Source organism: Doryrhamphus excisus, linkage group LG7 (genome assembly GCF_037039965.1).
Source record: "Doryrhamphus excisus strain RoL-2023G ecotype Guam linkage group LG7, RoL_Dexc_Guam_v1.1, whole genome shotgun sequence".
NCBI lineage: Eukaryota > Metazoa > Chordata > Actinopteri > Syngnathiformes > Syngnathidae > Doryrhamphus > Doryrhamphus excisus.
Genome location: NC_136363.1, coordinates 12,215,454 through 12,235,005, shown reverse-complemented (window position 1 = coordinate 12,235,005; position 19,552 = coordinate 12,215,454). Strand labels below are relative to the sequence as shown.

The 19,552-nt window shown below is 50.8% G+C and overlaps 2 protein-coding genes across 6 annotated transcripts; one reads left to right on the top strand and one right to left on the bottom strand.

The window, feature by feature from the left end:
* Positions 1 to 3,182: 3,182 nt before the first annotated feature.
* On the bottom strand, positions 3,183 to 11,979 carry LOC131101501 (chloride channel protein-like). The gene is made up of 26 exons (XM_078792560.1): positions 11,033 to 11,979; positions 10,655 to 10,931; positions 10,449 to 10,580; positions 10,235 to 10,363; positions 9,948 to 10,159; positions 9,800 to 9,878; positions 9,602 to 9,727; positions 8,588 to 8,672; positions 8,385 to 8,486; positions 8,236 to 8,320; positions 8,005 to 8,163; positions 7,319 to 7,388; positions 7,133 to 7,243; positions 6,690 to 6,903; positions 6,500 to 6,633; positions 6,338 to 6,429; positions 6,193 to 6,276; positions 6,048 to 6,129; positions 5,855 to 5,931; positions 5,744 to 5,788; positions 5,415 to 5,519; positions 5,112 to 5,198; positions 4,757 to 5,041; positions 3,913 to 4,028; positions 3,544 to 3,719; positions 3,183 to 3,487 (listed from the first exon to the last, which is right to left on the bottom strand). Exons 1-26 carry the CDS (start codon positions 11,060 to 11,062, stop codon positions 3,183 to 3,185), a joined length of 3,399 nt encoding a protein of 1,132 aa, XP_078648686.1. The 5' UTR covers positions 11,063 to 11,979.
* A 471-nt stretch (positions 11,980 to 12,450) lies between these two features.
* LOC131101497 (tyrosine-protein kinase STYK1-like) lies at positions 12,451 to 19,508 on the top strand. 5 transcript variants are annotated; one of them, XM_058046720.2, is made up of 10 exons: positions 12,451 to 12,945; positions 14,624 to 14,679; positions 15,058 to 15,240; positions 15,442 to 15,663; positions 15,729 to 15,934; positions 17,027 to 17,095; positions 17,157 to 17,371; positions 17,442 to 17,482; positions 18,125 to 18,221; positions 18,286 to 19,508. In XM_058046720.2, the coding sequence occupies exons 2-10, from the start codon at positions 14,625 to 14,627 to the stop codon at positions 18,479 to 18,481; spliced, it is 1,284 nt and encodes a 427-aa protein (XP_057902703.2). In that variant the 5' UTR covers positions 12,451 to 12,945; position 14,624; the 3' UTR covers positions 18,482 to 19,508. The 5 variants fall into 5 exon arrangements, with proteins under 5 accessions (XP_057902703.2, XP_078648235.1, XP_078648233.1 ...); XM_078792109.1 differs by having other exon boundaries at positions 14,624 to 14,760; positions 15,732 to 15,913; XM_078792107.1 differs by having other exon boundaries at positions 14,624 to 14,760; positions 15,732 to 15,934.
* The last annotated feature ends 44 nt before the right edge of the window (positions 19,509 to 19,552 follow it).

Below are 19,552 nucleotides of genomic sequence, written 5' to 3'. Positions count from 1 at the left end.
ATCCTCCCCTCACGGTCCACTCCCCCCCACCCCCCGTCATGTCTCTCCTTCTCTCAGCTGTCCATGGAGGACACCACCTCCATCCTGCCGCGCCTCAAGAGGAAGTCCAACAACTCCTACGGGATCGGCGCTCTGGCTAAGTCGTCTCTGTCAGGTGTGTCAGGTGTGTGTCTGTGCTGGTAACACCTCCCCCATGTTGCCTCCACGCGCTCCTCGCGTCCTCCTCCATGAAGTCCTCCTTGAGGCTCCTCCTGCAGCGTTGCAGATGATATTTACATAGTTATGATTTAGTGAAGCTGTAATTGGCCAACTCGCCAGCAGGTAGCGTTCTTTCACTCATGTTGGGATTTCTTCCATTGTTGCATTGGAATTCCATGTTTGTCGCACTCAATCAGAACTTTATGGAAAAGTGGCGGGCAGAGGAGGCGGAACTTGGAACCAACATGGCCACCCCTGTGGGTGCCCCAAATGACCCCCCCGCCCAAACGCACACACACACTATCCTCCGTGGATACGAGTCAATGACATCATCATTGATGGCCTCAATCAGATCAAGATGGCTTCCAGGTGAAGCATCTCCACAGGTGTGTTGGGACGTCAACTTTTCCTGTGGTGTGACGTGCTGGTGTTGCTTTTTGTCATGGTTGTTCAATTCAGTGTTTGTCCTTCCGTCTTATTTTAAGGAGGTTTTTTTTGAGCCTTTGGGAAAGACCCAAGACCCTCATTTTCTGTCACCTACCATCCTCGCTGTGCTTCCTGAGTTCCTGGTGTCCACGCCCTGCTGCTCTCATTCAATCAGTCTATTCTGGTTACTGATTGGTTCCATTCATAGCCGCTCACGTCCCAAAATAAGATTCTTTTCCTTTAAACCGCCGACATTCCTCACCTCCTCATGCCCCCTTTCCAAGACGGCGTTCTGACATGTGTGTGGGGCCCCTCCCCGTTTCCACTCACCGCCCCAGGTGTGACCCGTTCCATGAAGGACAAGGTGACCAAGCCCACCGCCATGGCGCAGGGTCGCGTGGCTCACATGATCGAGTGGCAGAGCTGGGGCAAACCATCAGCCGGCCCGCTGGGGGGTGCCGGCCGCAGCAACCTGCAGCGGGAGAAGGAGAGGAGGATGGAGAACGACGCCTACAGCGACCTCAGCGACGGTGAAAAGGAGGCTCGCTTCGCCGCAGGTGAGTGTCCGTCAAGAAGCCCCGCCTCCACCATGTTTGTCCTCACCTGGCGTCTGCATGGCTTCTGCCCCGCCCCCAGGCATCATGCAGCAGTTCGCCATCTCCGAGGCTACCCTGTTCGGGTGGACGTCCATGGACGGCGAGAGCATGGGTGCCGGCTCCAACCACGGCAGCGTGGCTCACCTCAGCGAGGTCAACCAGGAGAGCATCACCAGCAGAGGTAATGCACCAGAGCGCCGCCCCTTTAGGGACGCGCCAACAGAACGCCGCCAAATGATAGTACAGTCTGTACGAATAACAACAAAGACGCGTGATGCATCTCGCCGTGTGATAGACCATCTCTGTCACCCGTCAGCCAAGCGACAGCCGGCTGGTGTCACTCTGATCTGGTCCAGAATGTTTGGTTCCATGCGTGAGAGTCGGGCCCCTGTGAAGCAGAACCCGGCTGGGTTTGGCCTCGCGGGTGGCGGTGGCGGCGCCGAACAGCTGCGAAGGACGTTTAGAGGGCAGACGTGCAGCTGCACCCCACATGCCAGCGGGCACCGACGGGCCGCCTGTGACACATCACAACACATGTGGCTTGTACACCAGCGCCGGAATCAAACACGAGCATGAAAAGAGAATTTGAGCCTGAGGAATACGTCAGTTTAGCTTAAGATGAATATCCCTCAATTTCTCAAAAATTGTATTTTTCTATGCTTTGGACTTTTGTTTCAAGTTTAAGGTCACATTTTGAGTCTTTTTTACTCTGTATGCTTTATATCCCAGTGTTGTTATTGACAGCGTAAGCCCTCGCTTCTTCCATCCGTCTTTGTTGCATTCTCCTACATTATTCTTTATTCCGCCCCATTACTCAACTCAATTACCATAATTCCACCTTTTCCATGACAAAATTCCCATTGAAAATGAATGGACCATTTTTTTCCAGTTCCATACTTGTAATATTTTGCAACCAATTCAAACCATTCCAGCATCACAGTGTTCCGCTCATGCGGGACATTCAAATATTCCCATTGGTGGAGTGGTTAGCGTGCAGACCTCACAGCTAGGAGACCAGGGTTCAATTCCACCCTCGGCCATCTCTGTGTGGAGTTTGCATGTTCTCCCCGTGCATGCGTGGGTTTTCTCCGGTTATTCCGGTTTCCTCCCACATTCCAAAAACATGCTAGGTTAATTGGCCACTCCAAATTGTCCATAGGTATGAATGTGAGTGTGAATGGTTGTTTGTCTATATGTGCCCTGTGATTGGCTGGCGACCAGTCCAGGGTGTACCCCGCCTCTCGCCCAAAGACAGCTGGGATAGGCTCCAGCACCCCCGCGACCCTTGTGAGGAAAAGCGGTAGAAAATGAATGAATGAATATTCCCATTGAAATGAATGGGATTTTTTTTCTGCAACTAAAATGTCCAAAAATTGGGTTTTTGAACAACCTAAAGCTTTACACTCTAATGTTTGTGTGTGTGTGTGTCGTGTGTGTGTCATGTGCACAGACCAAGTGCTCCACCACTCGTCAGCAGACGTCTGGCCTCACACATACGTCTCGCAGGGCCTGTACTGTCTGTCGTCTGACGCCTGGGACCCCATCACCAGTCAGCCTTCGGGTTTGGCGTCGCCGGCTGCCGGCTCCTACATCATGGCGGCAGGTGAGTATCCCCGCCCTCTCTGAAAACCTCCGTCAAGAAAGAGCCGACGTCAAGCAAGCGGGCGTTTTTGCAGGTGGCGGCAGCGGCGCGGGCGTGACGCCGGGCGACGGCTACGAGGGCACGGTGGGCGGGTACCTCCAGCAGCATCAGCTCAGCCTGCAGCAGCAGAATCAGCTGCAGCATCTCCAGCAGCTGCACCACTACCAGCAGCAGCAGCTCCTGCAGTACCAGCAGCAGGTGGGTGGCTCTGGCTCCGCCCCACACAGGAAGCGGGCCAGGTGACGAATGTTGTCTTGTGATGCTTCTATGGCTGCAGACGTTGGAGCACAGGCTGCATAGCGCCTCCCATTCCCTCCAAGCTACACCCAACAGCACCATCCACAGCCTGGGTCCGCCCACTCATCCACGCCTGGCCGACCTGTGGGGGGCGGCGCAGGTCGAGGCCCACCAGGTAGCCCGGTCGCTCCTTTCAAAGTCCAAAAACTTTCAGGACACGTCTGAGTGCATTGTGGGGGCTTGCAGGTGGACATCGTGGGGCAGCTGAGTGGACAGATGGCTGAACTGGTTGGCGGCGTGGTGGAGACGGTAGGGGAGGAGCCTGAGCCTGACTCGCTAAGCAACACCGAGCCTCGAGACGAGGATGAAGAGCTGACCAAGGTGAGTTCTAAAAACATCACTGACATCACACAACGGCGATAAACGGATAACACCTCCTGTCACGGCAGGTGGAGGAGGTGACGCTAACCTTGGAGCCCGAGCCCTGCCCGCTAACCCCGTCCCCGCTGAGGGAGGACACGCCTTCCACGAGAGGTCCCAGCCCGGGAACACCGGCACAGATGGCCGAGCTCGCTTCTGAGAGGACGCCATTTGACATGACGCCGTGCGTCGTCCAGTCACTGGAGGAGAAGGAGGAGGAGCCAGAAGAGGGTGCCGTTGTTGTCGTCGTGGCGACCAATTGAGACGCTGAAAAAAACGCTGGAAATAAATCAACCAATAATCACTCGAGCTATAACCCAGCCCTTCCCCACCCCTTTGTTGACGGATTAACCAGAACGTGGACCTGTGGGACGTGAGGAATATCAAACAAACGTTTGGACCTTTTGGACCAAAGACCTCAGCGACCCAGTGGACAGGAAGTAGAACCATGAGGCCCACTTGGGAAAAGCAATACCGGAACAGGGACACACTATCGAGTCAGACAGAACCTGCCAACAAACAATAAGAGCACCACGTGTTTGCTTCCAGTTGCTTTGAGTGCCTCAACTTCCTGCTGAGGCCACGCCCCCAATGCAACTTGAAGCCAACATGACTCCGCCCTCACAATATTACACTCTATACAAAGTAATAACATATCCTAATGCTTTTTTATAATAAAAGGGAAAAACAGGACATGTACATGTATGTGTATGAATGTTGAGGAACACAGGTAGGTACAAATAAAGTTTTCTTCTTTGAGCACATTTAGCCAAAGGCCATTTGGCCGAGTTTGTCGTCAGGCGCCTTGAGCTGCATCGTCCATCAACTTAAGTGAGATGAGATGAGCTCGCTGGCTGCAGACACAAGGTCGTCACGCAATTTGGAGGTCGTTCCGGGGCTAGAGCCAGTCATGATCCACACTGGACTGAGCAGCTCCATTAGTTCACCAAAAAAATCAATAGTTCGTGGGCTTGAGGGATTTTAAGTGAAAAAATGAAATGCTATTGTTTTTACTGAGTCCGCAGGTGATAAAGGTAATTACAGTACGTCATAAACCGTGTTGCTTCTAAAAAGCAGAACACGCTAGCGCCACTAGAGGGCAGCGTTGTGCCAGTTGAATGACTTCTTTACCTCCTTTCAAAGAGCGACGTGTATTACGGAAGTGTGTGAAACACACACAGCCCCTAACGGATCATTAAGCCCCTTAAGTGTCACTTCCTGTATTGCTTCTTCACACCATTGGCTCTTCCCCGCTGTCTCCACCCCCGTCCGGATGCCTCTCAGACGGTGGGGCGTCGCTGCCGCTCTTGTCTCCGCCCACCGACCACGCCTCCACCTCTCTGTCGCCCAGTGGGCTGTGTGGCCGATGGGTGGGGCCAGTGGCGCCCGGCGAAGAAGATGTGGAGTGGGAGGAAGGGGCGTGTCTTGTGACAGAGTTGCGGTTGCTGGTCTCGCTGAGGCTGGCCAGCGGGGGGCGAAGCTGCACGCCGGAGTGGGAGGAGCCTTCGATGGCCTTCTGGAGCTGAGAGAGAGGCGATCTTTGTAACATATGCTAATGCTAGCTGTATCGATACAAATGGAGCGCCTCCTACCTCCTTCAGTGCCACCACGCCCACCAGCTTTCCGATGCTGGTCACGTAGGCGTGGCTTAGACCCAGAAGGGAGAAGAGCGTGTGAGTCTGCTGAGACACAAGCAAAAGGTCACGCCACACTTCAAACAGCCGCCTGTGACCTTTGCACGCATGGGAGCGAGGGAGATGAAGAACAACTCATCAAAGGTCACACTTTGGATGAAGGTAGAATGCTACACGAGATGCTAGCGTGCTAACAAACAGTGCAGTGGAACCCGCTTGCGCGTCTTGCGCGGTATTCGACTTCAGACGCTCCACGCCAACCTTGTGCAGCGATGTTCTCTCCACCAGCTGGAAGGGGGAGGGGTCCACCCGGATCTCGTCTATCTCCATCGGTTTGTCCATCTCCGCTTCTTTCCACGCTTTCATCTACGGCAGCAAACGAGTGGCTAGATCACTGAAGGATTCATGAACATTCTTGAAGACTTTGTTGGAGGGGGAGGGGGGGCGTCTCAGGGTTCCCACAAAGCCCCTCATGCCGCAAGGCATTATTGGTAATCAACACACAGGTTAACTTAGCTTGCAAAATGTGTCACCATTGAGGTTACATCCAGTCTGCAATATCCACACCACGCTCACACAGGCCCACCTACCTCCTGTGGTGATGTGGTGATTGACACCGGAGGGGGGCGGGGCTCCTGAAGGAACACAACAGTCCATCACTTTGCCGACCAGCGAAAGCCCGCATGACTGCACACAGCTACCTGTTGGTGGTGCTCTGCATGGCCCCCTTGCAGGCTGAAAAGGCTCATTAGTGTTCCCCTCACACTCTGCTGAGGGCCTTTGTCGGAGGAGTGAGCGAAGGTCAACGAAGGAGACAAAGGATGAGACTGCATCATAATCATTGTTGCGTAGATACCACCCATCATCTGGATCTGGAACTACTCTTCAGCTCACCAGGAAGTGGAAGAGTGGAGTTGCACTCCTGAGGTCTACAAAGAGGAAATGGACCGTTCTTCTCCGCTCGCATGGTGCCGCCCTGCAGGCAGTCATATGATCCACCCTCAGGGGGCTGTTAACGTCCTTCAACGTGTTAACAAACCTCATCGCCCTCCTCTTCTTCTCCCCGCTCGCCCTCCTCTCTGCTGAGTTTGGTCGATGGATTGTCCTGCATCAGGCCGGCACCCTGAATGCAACACAATTGATCGCAACCAAGCTCGGCCTCGATGATGATGATGAAGGCTCACCCGCATTAGGTGGCGTCTCTCGGGCGACAGCCACCAATCACAGAGCGCCAGCAGCTCCACCCTGTCAATGCTTCCCAGCAGGATCATGGAGTCTGGACCCAAGAAACGACACTCAAGTCAGCAGGGGCTGACCCTCCCATGCGGATCATATACACTTTTAACCTTGGGAGTCCACCAGAGGGATGGTTTCCAGCGAGGACGAGTTTAGCAGGTGTTGGACTTCTCTGCAGGTGGACTGGCAGGAGATGAACTTGACCTTCCTCACCATGATGTCCTCCACGAAGATGTTGTACTGGCTGCGCAGCACAGACATACTTGCATCTTCCTGTTGCTTTTTCAGTCTGGTACTCACCTGACGTGCCGGAAGCCGAGTTCTGGCAGGTAGGGCAGCTTCTTGACCTGGATGATGGAGTCGTAGAGCGAGGGCTGCAGGCCCTGTGCCACCATGTTAGCCAGGATCACAGCTACCATCATGGGCAGCACGTGGGAGATCTGACCCGTTAGCTCGAAGCAGATGACAGCCGTGGACACCGTGTGGGTCACCGCCCCGCTCATGGCCGCCGCCCCTGCCAGGATGAGGGGGCGGGGTTAAAGGGGCGAGGATTCAAGGAGACGTGAGGGTGTTGTGATGAAGGCAGCGACAGGAGGAGAGTTTCTGGGTCAGTGGACGTTTGACTGTTACATCCAGGAGGAGGCAGGTGACAGCTCAAAGATGGGAGGGGTTGACAGGTGAAGCGAGAAAGAACACCAGCACGGACAGGTTGAGGACACAGGAAGTAGAGGGAGCAGACTGACCAATGACGGCGTAGCCTCCGGGGATGATGCGGTAAAGGATGCCGTCAAAGACGATGCCGTGAGGGAAGATGGCAGCCATGATCTCCCCCACCAGCCGGCCGAAGGCGGCCCCTAGTGGAGAGGGAGGATGTTGATGACCGGACACATTAAGCTCCGCCCTCTGTAGGATGATCAACGTGAGCTCACCCAGGATGAAGACGGGCATGAAGGCTCCCGACGGGATGGGCATGGCGGTCGCCACCGCCGACATCCAAAACTGCCACAACCAATGGAAACACTTTTATTCAGTAATTCAGGAAATGTGGGAATTTTTAGGATGTGGAAAATCATTAGGCTGAATATTTTGATGCTGAAATTCTTTCAATGGGTTTAGAAATGTGGAAAAATGGCAATTTTTGAATGGGTTGAGAAATGTGCAAGTTAAGCACTTGGTTACTGACCGACCACAAAGTAGAATTCCTTATGTATAAACGGGATATTTTTGGAGTTGGAATGTCGAAAACCTGTTTATGACCTTCTCAATATAGTTTTTAATATTATCAGAGCCCTCTATACATGATATAACACCCCTATAGTCACCTTTACACTCCTACTACCCAATATTGTATACATAATAAGAGTAAACAAGCCATTAAAGACATAAATAAGACTCGTGCAGGCTGCAGGTTAAAACCCGTCGACCCCCTGCCAAGCTCACGGCCCCGTACTAAACAGATACTGCGTTGCTTAGCAACAGCGGAAACCTTCAGGCTCTTTTCAATGCTCATTGTGTCACAGTTTGAGGTGTGTGTGTGTGTGGCTCCACAAGGCAGCTGCTTGGGGAAGATGCTGATGCTGCTCATCATTTCAACGCGTACAAGAAGAACACACACCTTCATGAGGAAGAAGAGCAGCAGGACCACGAAGATGCTGACATCAGGGTGAAACCACGCCCTGGAGCGGCCCAGGCCGGGTGGCAGCGGCAGCGATGTGGAAATCTTGGTCCATGTGTAATTGTCAAACAGAGAGTTGATGCACTCTCTGGGCATCAGCTGGAGAGCGGGGGGGTGACCATGACTCTTTTGACTCATAGGATCATATCTCATGAATATATGATCTCCGACCTCTCCGGCCATGAACTGTCCAAACCCGGCAGGGAAGGTCAGCGTGGCAATGAGCAGGGTGACCGCGGCGGGAAAAACCAGACGGCTGGGAGGGAGACAGAGAGCAAGACCAGGACTGATGCCATCACGCGCCACACACGCACACTCACTGTTTGCTGAGGAAACGTGTAACGGCGTTGGGCCGTCTCATCAGCAGCACCACCTGTCTGTTGAGGTAGACGAAGAACGCCCCCAGGAACCCGCAGGTGATGCTGCACAAACACGTCAAGGTCACCAAAATAACACAACACCAAATACAACGCATGATGCTGATTGGTGGACGGATGTGAGGTTAGCATAGCATGTCACTCACCCAATGATGGCAAAGGCGGGAAGCTCCTGGAGGTCAAAGGGGAAATCCAGCCTGAAGTTTGTCCTGAAGAGAGCAGTGATGGTGACTGGACGACAAAGAACAGAAGAAGCAACATTCAGGCAACGTATAGTGTACTTATTTTTTTTGGCTAAGAACATTTATTTACTTCAAAAATACCTCTTCTAAAGAATCATGTCTTTTTCAAGCGTGAATGAAATGAAGTGTACACAAAGGACACGAATATGCTGGCTGCAATTCCAATCTCAGCCAGAGAGGGCAGTAATGCCGCCTTGATGCCAGAAGGCTTCAAGCCTGTGACCGAAGCTCACTTGTAAGTTTAAGTTTCATTCTATTAAAATAAGAAAACACATTTTGTAAGTCGTAATCACAACTCCAGTCTCTCCCACATCTTGACTCGAACCCTTACCGCCTTCGCCAGAATCTAACTATGGCTGTTTGACACCTGCTAGCAGCTGAGGATAGCCAGCCTAGCTAGTAGTTGCTAGCTAGTAGCGAGCTGTGAACAGCGGGTAAGTACATCAGTGCTGATAAGTATGTTTTTAGGACCATTTTCAAACATGAAAATTACAGTTAGACCGTATGAACAGTGTTAGTCAATATGTACTGGCAGCAGTATATAATATTCCCTCGTTTATCGCTGTTAATTTGTTCCACACCCAACTGTGATTAATGAATAACAATCATTGATGTACGAATCGATGTTAATAAATTGAATATTTTCGTAGTTCGCATACAGGACCTTACCAGGACTTTATAAGTACATGCTTCAACATTATTAGAGCCCAGAAGACCTCAATAATGACTTTTACACTTCCATTATTCTATGTTTACCATTATTTCTCAGTCTACGGGATGACTGCAGGGACATAACAGACGGCCACCATTAGGGCTAGGCTTATGTTTATTGTCTTAACTAATTTTTGGGGGTCAATCCTGGCAGAGGTTGTAATGAAAATGTTGCACATTGGAGGAGGACGCCCTCTAGTGACTAACCCGCGTCTTTGTTGAAGACGGATAAAACTCTGAATATGAAGGCACTGAATGTGGCAGCAAAGTATCCCCTCCAGTAGTTTCTGACGGCAAAGTACGTGGACGTGACCTCGATGCTGAAGAGCACACCTGCCAGTCAAAACACAAAAGAAGCTGTCGTAAAAAAGGCAAAGTTGGTCCAATAGAGATGGAGGAGGACACCTCCGAGTGGCGTTCCGAAGCAGCAGCCCACTCCCACAGCACAGCCCACTGTCAGGATGTCGGTGTAACAGTATGGGTTCTACTGATAAGAAAGGAGGAGGAGGTGAGGAGTATGAGGAGGTGCCGGTGAGGGGGAGAAGGAACTCACCTGGTAGACGCCGGAGAAGAAGGACATGAACCTGCTGAGGACGGCAGCGCAGATGCTGGCGATGTGCACAAATGGACCCTCTTTGCCGACCGGCATGCCACTGCCCAGCGTGGCCGTCAGACCGATGACCTTGGCCACAAAGGCCCTCAGGGTCAGATACTCCTTGAGGACCACGCCCCTCAGGATGGTCTTCAGCTCAGGGATGCCTGAACCTAAAGGTGAGGTGTCAATAGCGGCCAAGCCTTTCCAGTAGATCCTTCATGCTTGTGGACGGAGGGTGTACACACCGATCGCTTGAGGAGCCACCAGCTGGCAGAAGAGCGAGGAGAAGAGGATGAAGACCAGCGGGTAGGACACCCAGGCCACAAATTGCAGGGGGATGTTTCCACTCAGCTGGCCGTGGATCCACTTGTATGCTGAGGGAGCAAACAGGTAGAACAACGGAGCATTGTTGGTCAAGTGCGGCGTTAGCTCGTGTGTTTAGATCATCTGTCCGTCTACCTTGCAGGCTCTTGGCGCTGGTGTAGTCCATGGTCCAGCTGACTAGTGCCATAGTGATGCCGAGCAGGACCAGGAAGATCCAGTCTTCTCCAAGCCGGTCCACCAGGAATCTCTGCACACGGCCCACACAATCTGGCGACACCAAGTTTGAGCTGGCAACATTCAAGCGGTAAAGTCGCCGTGCGTGCTTTCTTCTGACGGCTCACCTCTACACTTGGAGTAAGAGCTTCTCGGCTTCATGGAGGACTCTGAATTTTGACCTTCTGCAGCCTCCTCCGCGACGCTGGACTGCCGCCGCTTCCTCTGCCAGCTGTGGCGGCGGCCCTGGAAGCCATTTTGGCTCCGTCGGCCGTGCCCCTGCAGGCGTGTCTTGGCGGTACCGCCGGGATGGCGGCCATGCTTCTTGATCTGTTGCTCTGTCAGCAGCCGCCTGGCCTCCCGCCTGCTGGGACCTCCTTGCTGCTCCTGGTACTCTCCATAAAGCTGACAAGCATCAAAGCAAGATGACTATCGAGTCCACAACCTGGCAGAGAACCGCTGCTTCCAAAATAGACGTGACCACCTGACCATTCTAGATTTATTACCTCTGGGCTGAGGACATCTGGAGATGACATTAATACTCCAACATTGAGATGTATGTCCACACTTTTTATGCCAAGCGTAACTAAAGCTAGAAGAATGTACACTCTTCCATTCAAGACCAAAGAGCTTTCAAAGGACCACAGAGGCAATATAGTAGACCCGTGCAAGACTGGAATGGGCTACAAGACCATCAGCAAGAGGCTTGATGAGAAAGAGACGAGTATTGGTGCAATAATTAATTGATGGAAGAATTAACCTTGCTGTGGAGCGCCATGGAAGATTTCACTAGGTGGGGTTAGGATGATCGTGAGAAAGGTGATGTAGCCCCCCAGCATTACAAGGCAGGAGGTGGTTAATGATGCCAAGGGAGTTGGGAGCACAGTCAGCAACAAAAACATTAGTGAGACATTAGTGAGATTAGTGAGACACGTAGCTGTAATGGAGTGAAGACTCTGGAGGTCCCGCAAGGCCCCCCAGCTCAAGAAGACTCACACCGGGCTTGGAAGTCACATGACACCACACTAACCGAGGTTCCACTGTAGTTGATGTGTGATACTGACAGTAAAATGTCTGGGAAAATGTTGGAGGAAAACTGAGGTCTGATGGTACTGTTGATATTTTTGACAAATACTAACGTCCCCCCACTGTATCATAGGTCGTGATTTCAAGTCTGGAGGAAACGCATCTCATCAAGCACCTCCATCAACATCATCATCAAGCCAACGCCGTCCTCATCTTTCCCTCCTCAACTTGATGAACGTGAACCGAGAGCTAAATTTACCCCGGAGTGTGATCCAATATTGCCGGTCAACATTTCCCAGCCTCCTCGGGTTTCATCTTTTCTCCTGTAACAGCAGTGCACTCCTGACCTGACCTGAGGACAGCTGCCCCGTGCACCAGACAGCCACCATAGAGCCACTCGGAAGACGGGGACCCATCAATGTGTGTCTGCGGGTCCAGATGTTGTTGCGGGTCCTGACACAGCTTCTTACTCATGCCACCATGTGAAGGCCGTTACGACACGACACACACTTCATCGCAGGAAGTCTTAAGAGGAAACGAGCAGCAAATAGGAAGCAGGATTGTGTGTGTGTGTGTGTGTGTGCGGTGCATGCTATGTGCACGTGTAAGACATGGAGACACGCACACAGCAACAAGACAAACAGGATCCATATATTTGCAAAGGCAGGAGCACCATGCAAGCATGACAAGCAACTTTTGCCAAAGGGCCTTTAAAGGACACACGGGGTCGACATGGCAACAACCACAATAACGACAACGACACACTGACCAGGGTTTGTTTGTATCTCAGAGCCTTCCTCTCTGATGCATGTGTGGCCATTGACACGCCGTCACTGAGTCAAAAATAAATCCCAGCGTTGACCGCCTCAATGTGACTGCACACACACACACACACACACACACACACACACACACACACACACACTGGATATTACATCTGGATCCTTCCATCTTGTTCCAGTGATGTCATTCATAGTTGATCATGACCCGCCCACTTATTATATTACCCTGCAGCTTCCACAAGGCCATGCCCCCCATCCATAGGTGTGCATGCTAGTCTGTGATAGGCTCCAGCCTACCCAATGAAGATGGGTGGATGTTTCTGCTGACTCACTTGACTTCATTCAATAAATCTCAGCATGCGGCGGAACCGGCCTGAAGTGATACTGCCGCCTCGGGCGTGGCAGCTCAGCAGAGGAGGTCACATGACCATGCAGCTCAACAATCCACAAGCAGTGAGTGTGTGAAGTGAAGGCCTAATGGTCTTCAGGTGACAAGGAGGGGGGCGTGGCCAAGCCGAGTGACAACACACTCGCTTTGGATGCACCCGGAGCAGGCAACATGAGTACACAATGTGACACCGGCCAGGTTTGACACCTGAGTGGACGCACAGGTAAGATGGCGAGATCTTGTTAACACCTTCTAATGTGTCATGGCTTCCTGCGGCTCCACCACAACTCATTCAACACGCTGCTCAGATGTTAGTTTGAGCTAACAGAGAGCTAACGTAATACGGAAATATTACATCACGTTAGCTCTCTGTTAACTTTGTGTTGTCGGAGTCAAGAGTGTTATTAGTATCAACATTTTCTCATTAAGAATTAAGACTTTTTGCTCTCTCCCACACACATTTCTGTGTTTTTGTTTCATTTCTCCATTGTGTCCCAAAAACGGTACACGGGTCACACATTGGACACTCCCTGTGTGATGTCTCGCCACTTTCTCACCAAGGAGTTAGTTGGTCTTATGTGTGTTTTCCTGTGTGGCGCACGTCTCGTCTCTTGTTGTGTAAGCAGCAGGGCTGCGTTGATGCACGAGTGAGGGAACACTGTAGGCAAACTGGTTCTGTCACATCCATCCTGTGTTAATGTGTGTGTTGAAACTTTAAAAATGGAGTAGTATTTACGATAACACAGATACGTCATGGTCAGCAAATTGTGGTGGGGGGGGGAGTATAAATGTCTCTTAAGAATGAACCAAAAAAGGCAAATAATAGATTACATTTAAAAATGTGTACCGGTACTTCCTTGGGTATTTGTAATGGGGTCAGACGTTCTGTGTTGCCCTGGGCCCTGGAAAGCACTAATTATTATGTTTGAAAATGGTTCCACTTTAAACTCGTTCTTAAGACTCGTCTTTTCTACGCGACTTTTGAACAAATATGAGACCATGATGCTATTTTGATTTGATTGCTTGTTTTCTATTGTTTATAGAAAAAGGAGTGTTCAACCTTTTTCCAGGGAGGGCCACCTACCAAAACAATCAAAGTGGCCCCTGCATGCTTTGATGTTCTAACCAGACAATAATTTTCTTTTATATTTCAATATGCTTCTACCGTTACATTCTTTTTTCACATATTCCAAAACACAAAAACACACAAATTCCAAAAACATGCTAGGTTAATTGGCCACTCCAAATTGTCCATAGGTATGAATGTGAGTGTGAATGGTTGTTTGTCTATATGTGCCCTGTGATTGGCTGGCCACCAGTCCAGAGTGTACCCCGCCTCTCGCCCGAAGACAGCTGGGAGCTAGGATAGGCTCCAGCCCCCCTGCCCAGCAAACCTTGTGAGGATAAGCTGTAGAAAATGAATGAATGATATTAATGTGTATTTTTTTCATCGAGCAAATCAAGCGCTCCTTTTTTGTCCTGCCTGAGTTCACTTGTAAACAAACATTCACTGTTTCAGACAGATTTTGCGTCCCAGCGCCATGATTAGGGGGGAAAAATGCCAAAGTTCTGCCAGAGACCTCCATGGCGTCACACCGGCTGCTTGTAGTGTGTATCCAAAAATAGTGCACTTTGCTGGGCCGCAGCTGGTGGCTCCCTCCGCTCTATACTCTGGTTCTCCTGGTAGTGATGTAGTAGCAATGTCATATTTGATTAGGTCAAATCAACAGGTACACTTGGTCAAATCCTAATTGGTTCCAGTCCTGCTTACCTCCAGGTGTGCACCAACTACTGTTTTTGTTGGAATGTGTGTACATTTTGTATGAACAACTGTACGGATACATAATTGCAGTGTCTCCAAGTGACAGACATAGTTGGAATGTTTGTGTCTTCTTCTTCAGCATGGCCAACAACACAACAAGCAGCGACCCGTGTGCGGCTGGCGACAACCTGTGCAGTAAGAAATCCTCCTCATCTTCTCCACCTCACCTCACCTTCATCTCCATTTTCCTTGCTTCCTCGCTCCCTTCCATCCTAGGTTAGTAGTTGTTCTGCTAACCTTGAATAAGTGTAACCAACATCCACGCCTCCCCGCTGTTACTAACGGTCGCCCAGAAGCCCGCTTCTTCATGTTCTCCATATTGTCTTTCATTGTTCAGAGTTCAGGGCTGTGTTTTAAATTGCGCGCTTACACTTTGCAAATCACAAAAAGGAGCGAAGAAAAAGAAGTGGATGGATATACACTAAGTACAGCACTACACTGTCAAAATCTGGGACAAAGTACTCAGGGGGGGCGTGTAACCCTTCCACACTGAACCTTCCTCTCCTCTTGCAGTTGTCCGGACTCACCAGCAGGCGGTTATTATCTTACCTACGTTGCTGCTCTTCTTTACGCTAGTCGTCGCCGTGGCCATGGTCTTGGCGTCCTACCTGTCACGCAGGTGGACCAGAACCACCATCCCGACCCGCTACAGCAGCTCGCTGCACAGGCGAGAACGCCGCCTGGATGGCATTGATGGTGAGTCAAACGACACTCGGGTAGCATGGCTGTGTCTCATATGATGCACTTGCATACTTATACTTTAGAGTGTGTAAGTGCGTTCACACTGAGATGTACTTAGAGAAGGACTAAGTACACAGTGTACTTATTGAAGTGTGCCAACAGAAGTATTCAATTTGAGACACAGCAAGACTCACTGGCTCCTCTCTTGCTTTCTAGCGCCCCCTGGTCTTGACCCACTGGAACACGAGGAGCTTCCCATGGCTGTCCAAAAAACAAAGCAGCCCAACCGCAAACCACAGCAGACCACAGGGGGGCGTATTGGCTCCTTCAGGCAGGTCACTGTGCTGCCTCAGATGTTGTCCATCAACACCTACAAGACGGTGGGTCTCTACAGGGCCCGCATGGACAACAGGGACGTGGTGCTGAGGATGCTCAAAGGTGCGTGCCAACATGAAGGTTCTCGGGAGCACAGAGCGTGATAACGCGGTCACCTGACCTCTCAGCAGACACGGCTAACGGCGCAGAGAAGCGGCACTTCTTGGGTTTCGCCTCCTTTGTGTCAGGACTCGGGCACCACCCGTTCCTCCCAGCTCTGCTGGGGGTCGTCACAGCCTCACCGCCCCCGGTGATGGTGATGGAGGAGCTGCGGCACCGAGACCTACTGGGCTTCCTGTGGAGATGCAGACGGGTCAACTATTCACTCATGACAGTAATGATGTCAACACTGGCCACTTGATTAGGTACACCAGTGAATGAGATCATCAGATGATGCTGGGTTACCCACACATTCATTTTGGAGATGCATGATAACTATGACATTATACTGATGAATCTGATTACATTAAAAATAACACAGACAACAGATTATTTAAAAAAAAAATCAAATTAGACCAGCTCACCTGTGAGCAAATCAAGCGCTCCTGCCTGTCGCGTTAATGGCCTGTAATTTCCCCCTGAGTTCACTTGTAAGCAAACATTGACTTTCCGGGACATTTGCCGTGCTAGTTGTACCAAATGCTCCACTGTGACGGGCGTGGGGGGGGGGCACAAAAAGCACCCGAAAAATACTTTTTAGCAACCTGAAACGCCACATCGTTACCACGCTTGGGGCATTCAAAAAGTGCAAAGGTTTTGCCTGAGACATCCGTGGCCTCACACCGGCTGCTTGGAGCGTGTGCCCGAATACAGTGTACCTTGCTCGGCCACAGCAAGTGGCCCTCTCCCACTCTAGACTGGTTCTGATGCGGTTGTAGTAATCTCATCATATTTCAACAGGTACACTTCAAATCCAAACTCCTACCTGCAGGTGTGCACAACCTACAGTTAAATCTAACTTGAAAAGAAGCACAAATAAAAAAATGTATCTGTACCATATTGCTCTTGAGAAGCAGAAAGTTATCAGTATCAGAAAAAAATAGATGTGCACCGCTAATTCCTTTTATGGGGGCCATTAAGGAACTCAAAGAAACCCCCCAAAACAAGTTTCTAAACGTGTTGGTTTTCATGTCTGTTGCTCACTTTTACGTGCACGTGTCATTGCCCTTATGGAAATTAGATGACATCATCTACCCCGCCCAGCCCTCCACCCCAAACACACTGCTGTCCTGTGGGAAACACTGCACTGTGGTTATTATCCTTGATGAGAAACAGCTGTCAGTCAAAGCTGGTGTGTCGTTGCCTGTTTTTGATGTAGGATCTCATGAGATGGTGCAGGTGTACCTAATGTCGTGTCCAGTGTGTGGACGCAGTATCACCGGCTGAGGGAGGTGCGCTGACAATAACGGATGTTTTCTCTCTAAAGGATGAGTCTGCATGTGACATGACGGAGAGGACAGTCTTCACCATGGCAACACAAGTGGCGTCTGCTCTGGTTGGTTGCTAACAATAAATAGTCATTTAAATCTGTTGCTAAACACGCTAACACACTTTAGGACTACCTGCACGGTCGTCGCTGTGTTCACGGTAACGTGGCAGCTCGAAGCGTCCTGGTGGGTGGCGACCTGACAGCCAAGCTGTGGGGTTTGGGCTCCGCCTACCGCCGGGAAGCCCAAGCTGATGTCGGCGGGGGCACGGTGGTGCTGGAGCTGAAGAAGTGGCAGGCGCCCGAAGTGTTGTCCCGCAGGACGTTCAGTCCCAGCAGCGACGTGTGAGTGATGTCTTTCTGCAAAATGGAAAAAATGACGTTTCTTCCGGTGATGTAAAACTTTGTCGTCTAGGTGGTCCTTTGGGTTGCTGCTCTATGAAATGATCACCTTAGGTAAGACATCAGACACCTGAGTCAATGATGTTGGCCCTGCTCTAGTTCTTCCACACCAAACTCCTCCAAGCATTTCCTCGGTGGTCAAAGTGTTCCCACTGGGTCAGGAGTGTATAAACGTTTTCCACCCAGGGTCATTCATTCATTCATTCATTTTCTACCGCTTTTTCCTCACGAGGGCAGGGTCACATAGTGAAAAATGAAAGGAAGCCACTTTGATGTTTTGTAGATATTTTTTTGTGATATAGGTGAAAAAGTTTACCCTCAACTTTGGTCTTCCCTTTTTTCCCCCCAGTTTTTTTTGCTGTTGTTTTAATATGTGAACTCTATGGGACTAAAATGAATAATTGCTCTGGTTTATTTTTCAACTATTTTACCCTGATTCCATACAACTGCTGATTTTTCAATCTATGTTGTTAAATTGTAGTTTTAGAATGTGCAGCGGCGTCGCAGCGTCGCAGTATGGACACCCCTGCACTAAGTTAACAGCATAGAATTAGAAGTTAGGACTCTGGCGTCCTTGATTGGTTCATTGAGTTCACTGCTGCGTTATGGTTCCCTCTGGCGGTGTCCAGATGCAATCGCATTGGGGCCAACATAAAGTGATTCTGGTTCTGAGGTGAAGTGGCTTTGTGTCTTCAGGTGATCCACCGTTTGCCGAGCTGCTGGCCACAGAGCTCCTGCAGCACCTCCAGAGAGGAAGACACCTCAAACGTCCGTCAGGCTGCTCCAGCTCACTGTAAGTAGCTTCAACACATGCTTACCGCATAGCAAGTCGTAACCATGGCGCTCTCGGCCCACAGCTTTGCTATCATCACGTCGTGCAGCCAGTGGAGCCCCCAGCGACGTGTCTCTGTGGCGACGCTCATCGAGAAGCTCCAAACGGGCGAGAGGTCAGCCAACGGGAGGACTGTGATCCGAGTGTCAGAGCCCCTGGATACTGGGAAGTACCTGCGGGAGGCGGGATATGACGAGGCCTACAACTACGCTGTGCTGTGATTGGCTGACTTTTGTACTTTGTACATAGAATGGACAGACGAGGAAGCCTCACCAGCCTCCTTTAAGAGACTGTATAGAAATTAATATATTCCTTTATAGAAGCAAACGTCTTCAATATATGGAGGTCAACGGGAGGCTGAGCAGCTTCATGAATGAAAGCGTCACATGTTTTGTTTTCACAGAAAAGAAAAGTTCTATTTTTAGCCTGGCATGCCCCATATCTCCCTCCCTCACCCCCCGTCCACATTCCTCACATTCCCAAAGCCCCCTTGGAAAGCATACTTGCAGGCTGACACATCCGGTCCGTGGGTGGCCGAGGAAGTGATGAAACCACTGCGGAAAGAAGCCCCGCCCCCTCTTTGTGGCTTCAGACGTTTCCTCAGCGGCAGAGACGTTCGCTATCAGCATGTAGCACCTCTTCAGTGGGCGGGGCTTAGTGACCGCATACTTCGTAAGAAGCAGGATACCAGACTACTTCTTGAGAAACGCCAAAGTGTCATTTTTGGCGCTTTGACTCACGGGATGCGTGGCAGTGACGCACTCCTAATGACAACAGCAGACCTCCACCAAGGCAACTCATTATTAGCTCAGCACGGGACGTTAGCTACTTCATATTTCGCCATTGCAGTCCGCTTGCATTGGGGCCCAGCTGCGGGAGCGCGTGCTGCCACCTACAGGGCCGGAGCCGGAGCTGATAAATGGCTTTCTTTTCATCAGGAGTAGAAATGGAAAGTGTGTCAGGGTCAAGTCCAGCAGAAAGCTGCTGAGCTGGTATCAGACGTGACATCCAGATATTCCACGAGAGCGTCCAGAGACAAAGGAGGAAGTGACATTTCCTTTTTTTTGTCTTTGTGTCCTTCCGTGCGCAGGCTGGCGGGTCAAGAACTTTCCACTTTTTTCATTAGTTGCATCATATGGAAGCAGGCGGCCATGACATCACCCTGCAGGGGGGGGGGGGGATTAGTCACTGTATTTTCTGCTTCACTCAACTTTACTTTTATTTGGGATTTACTGGATTTAAAAAGTAAGAATGTCCATTTTTTGTCTGTCAGACAAGTGGGGAGGGGGGGT

Excerpts from the sequence above, each read along its gene's own strand:
- LOC131101501 (XM_078792560.1), bottom strand. The coding sequence starts at position 11,062 with ATGTCATCTCCAGATGTCCTCAGCCCAGAG. Across the intron at positions 8,673-9,601 it reads CGTCTTCAACAAAGACGCGG|TCACCATCACTGCTCTCTTC; the intron begins GTTAGTCACTAG and ends TTTGTCGTCCAG. Across the intron at positions 5,520-5,743 it reads TCACCACATCACCACAGGAG|ATGAAAGCGTGGAAAGAAGC; the intron begins GTAGGTGGGCCT and ends TTGCTGCCGTAG.
- LOC131101497 (XM_078792106.1), top strand. The coding sequence starts at position 14,625 with ATGGCCAACAACACAACAAGCAGCGACCCGTGTGCGGCTGGCGACAAC. Across the intron at positions 15,241-15,441 it reads CCGCCTGGATGGCATTGATG|CGCCCCCTGGTCTTGACCCA; the intron begins GTGAGTCAAACG and ends CTTGCTTTCTAG. Across the intron at positions 17,483-18,124 it reads CTATGAAATGATCACCTTAG|GTGATCCACCGTTTGCCGAG; the intron begins GTAAGACATCAG and ends TTGTGTCTTCAG.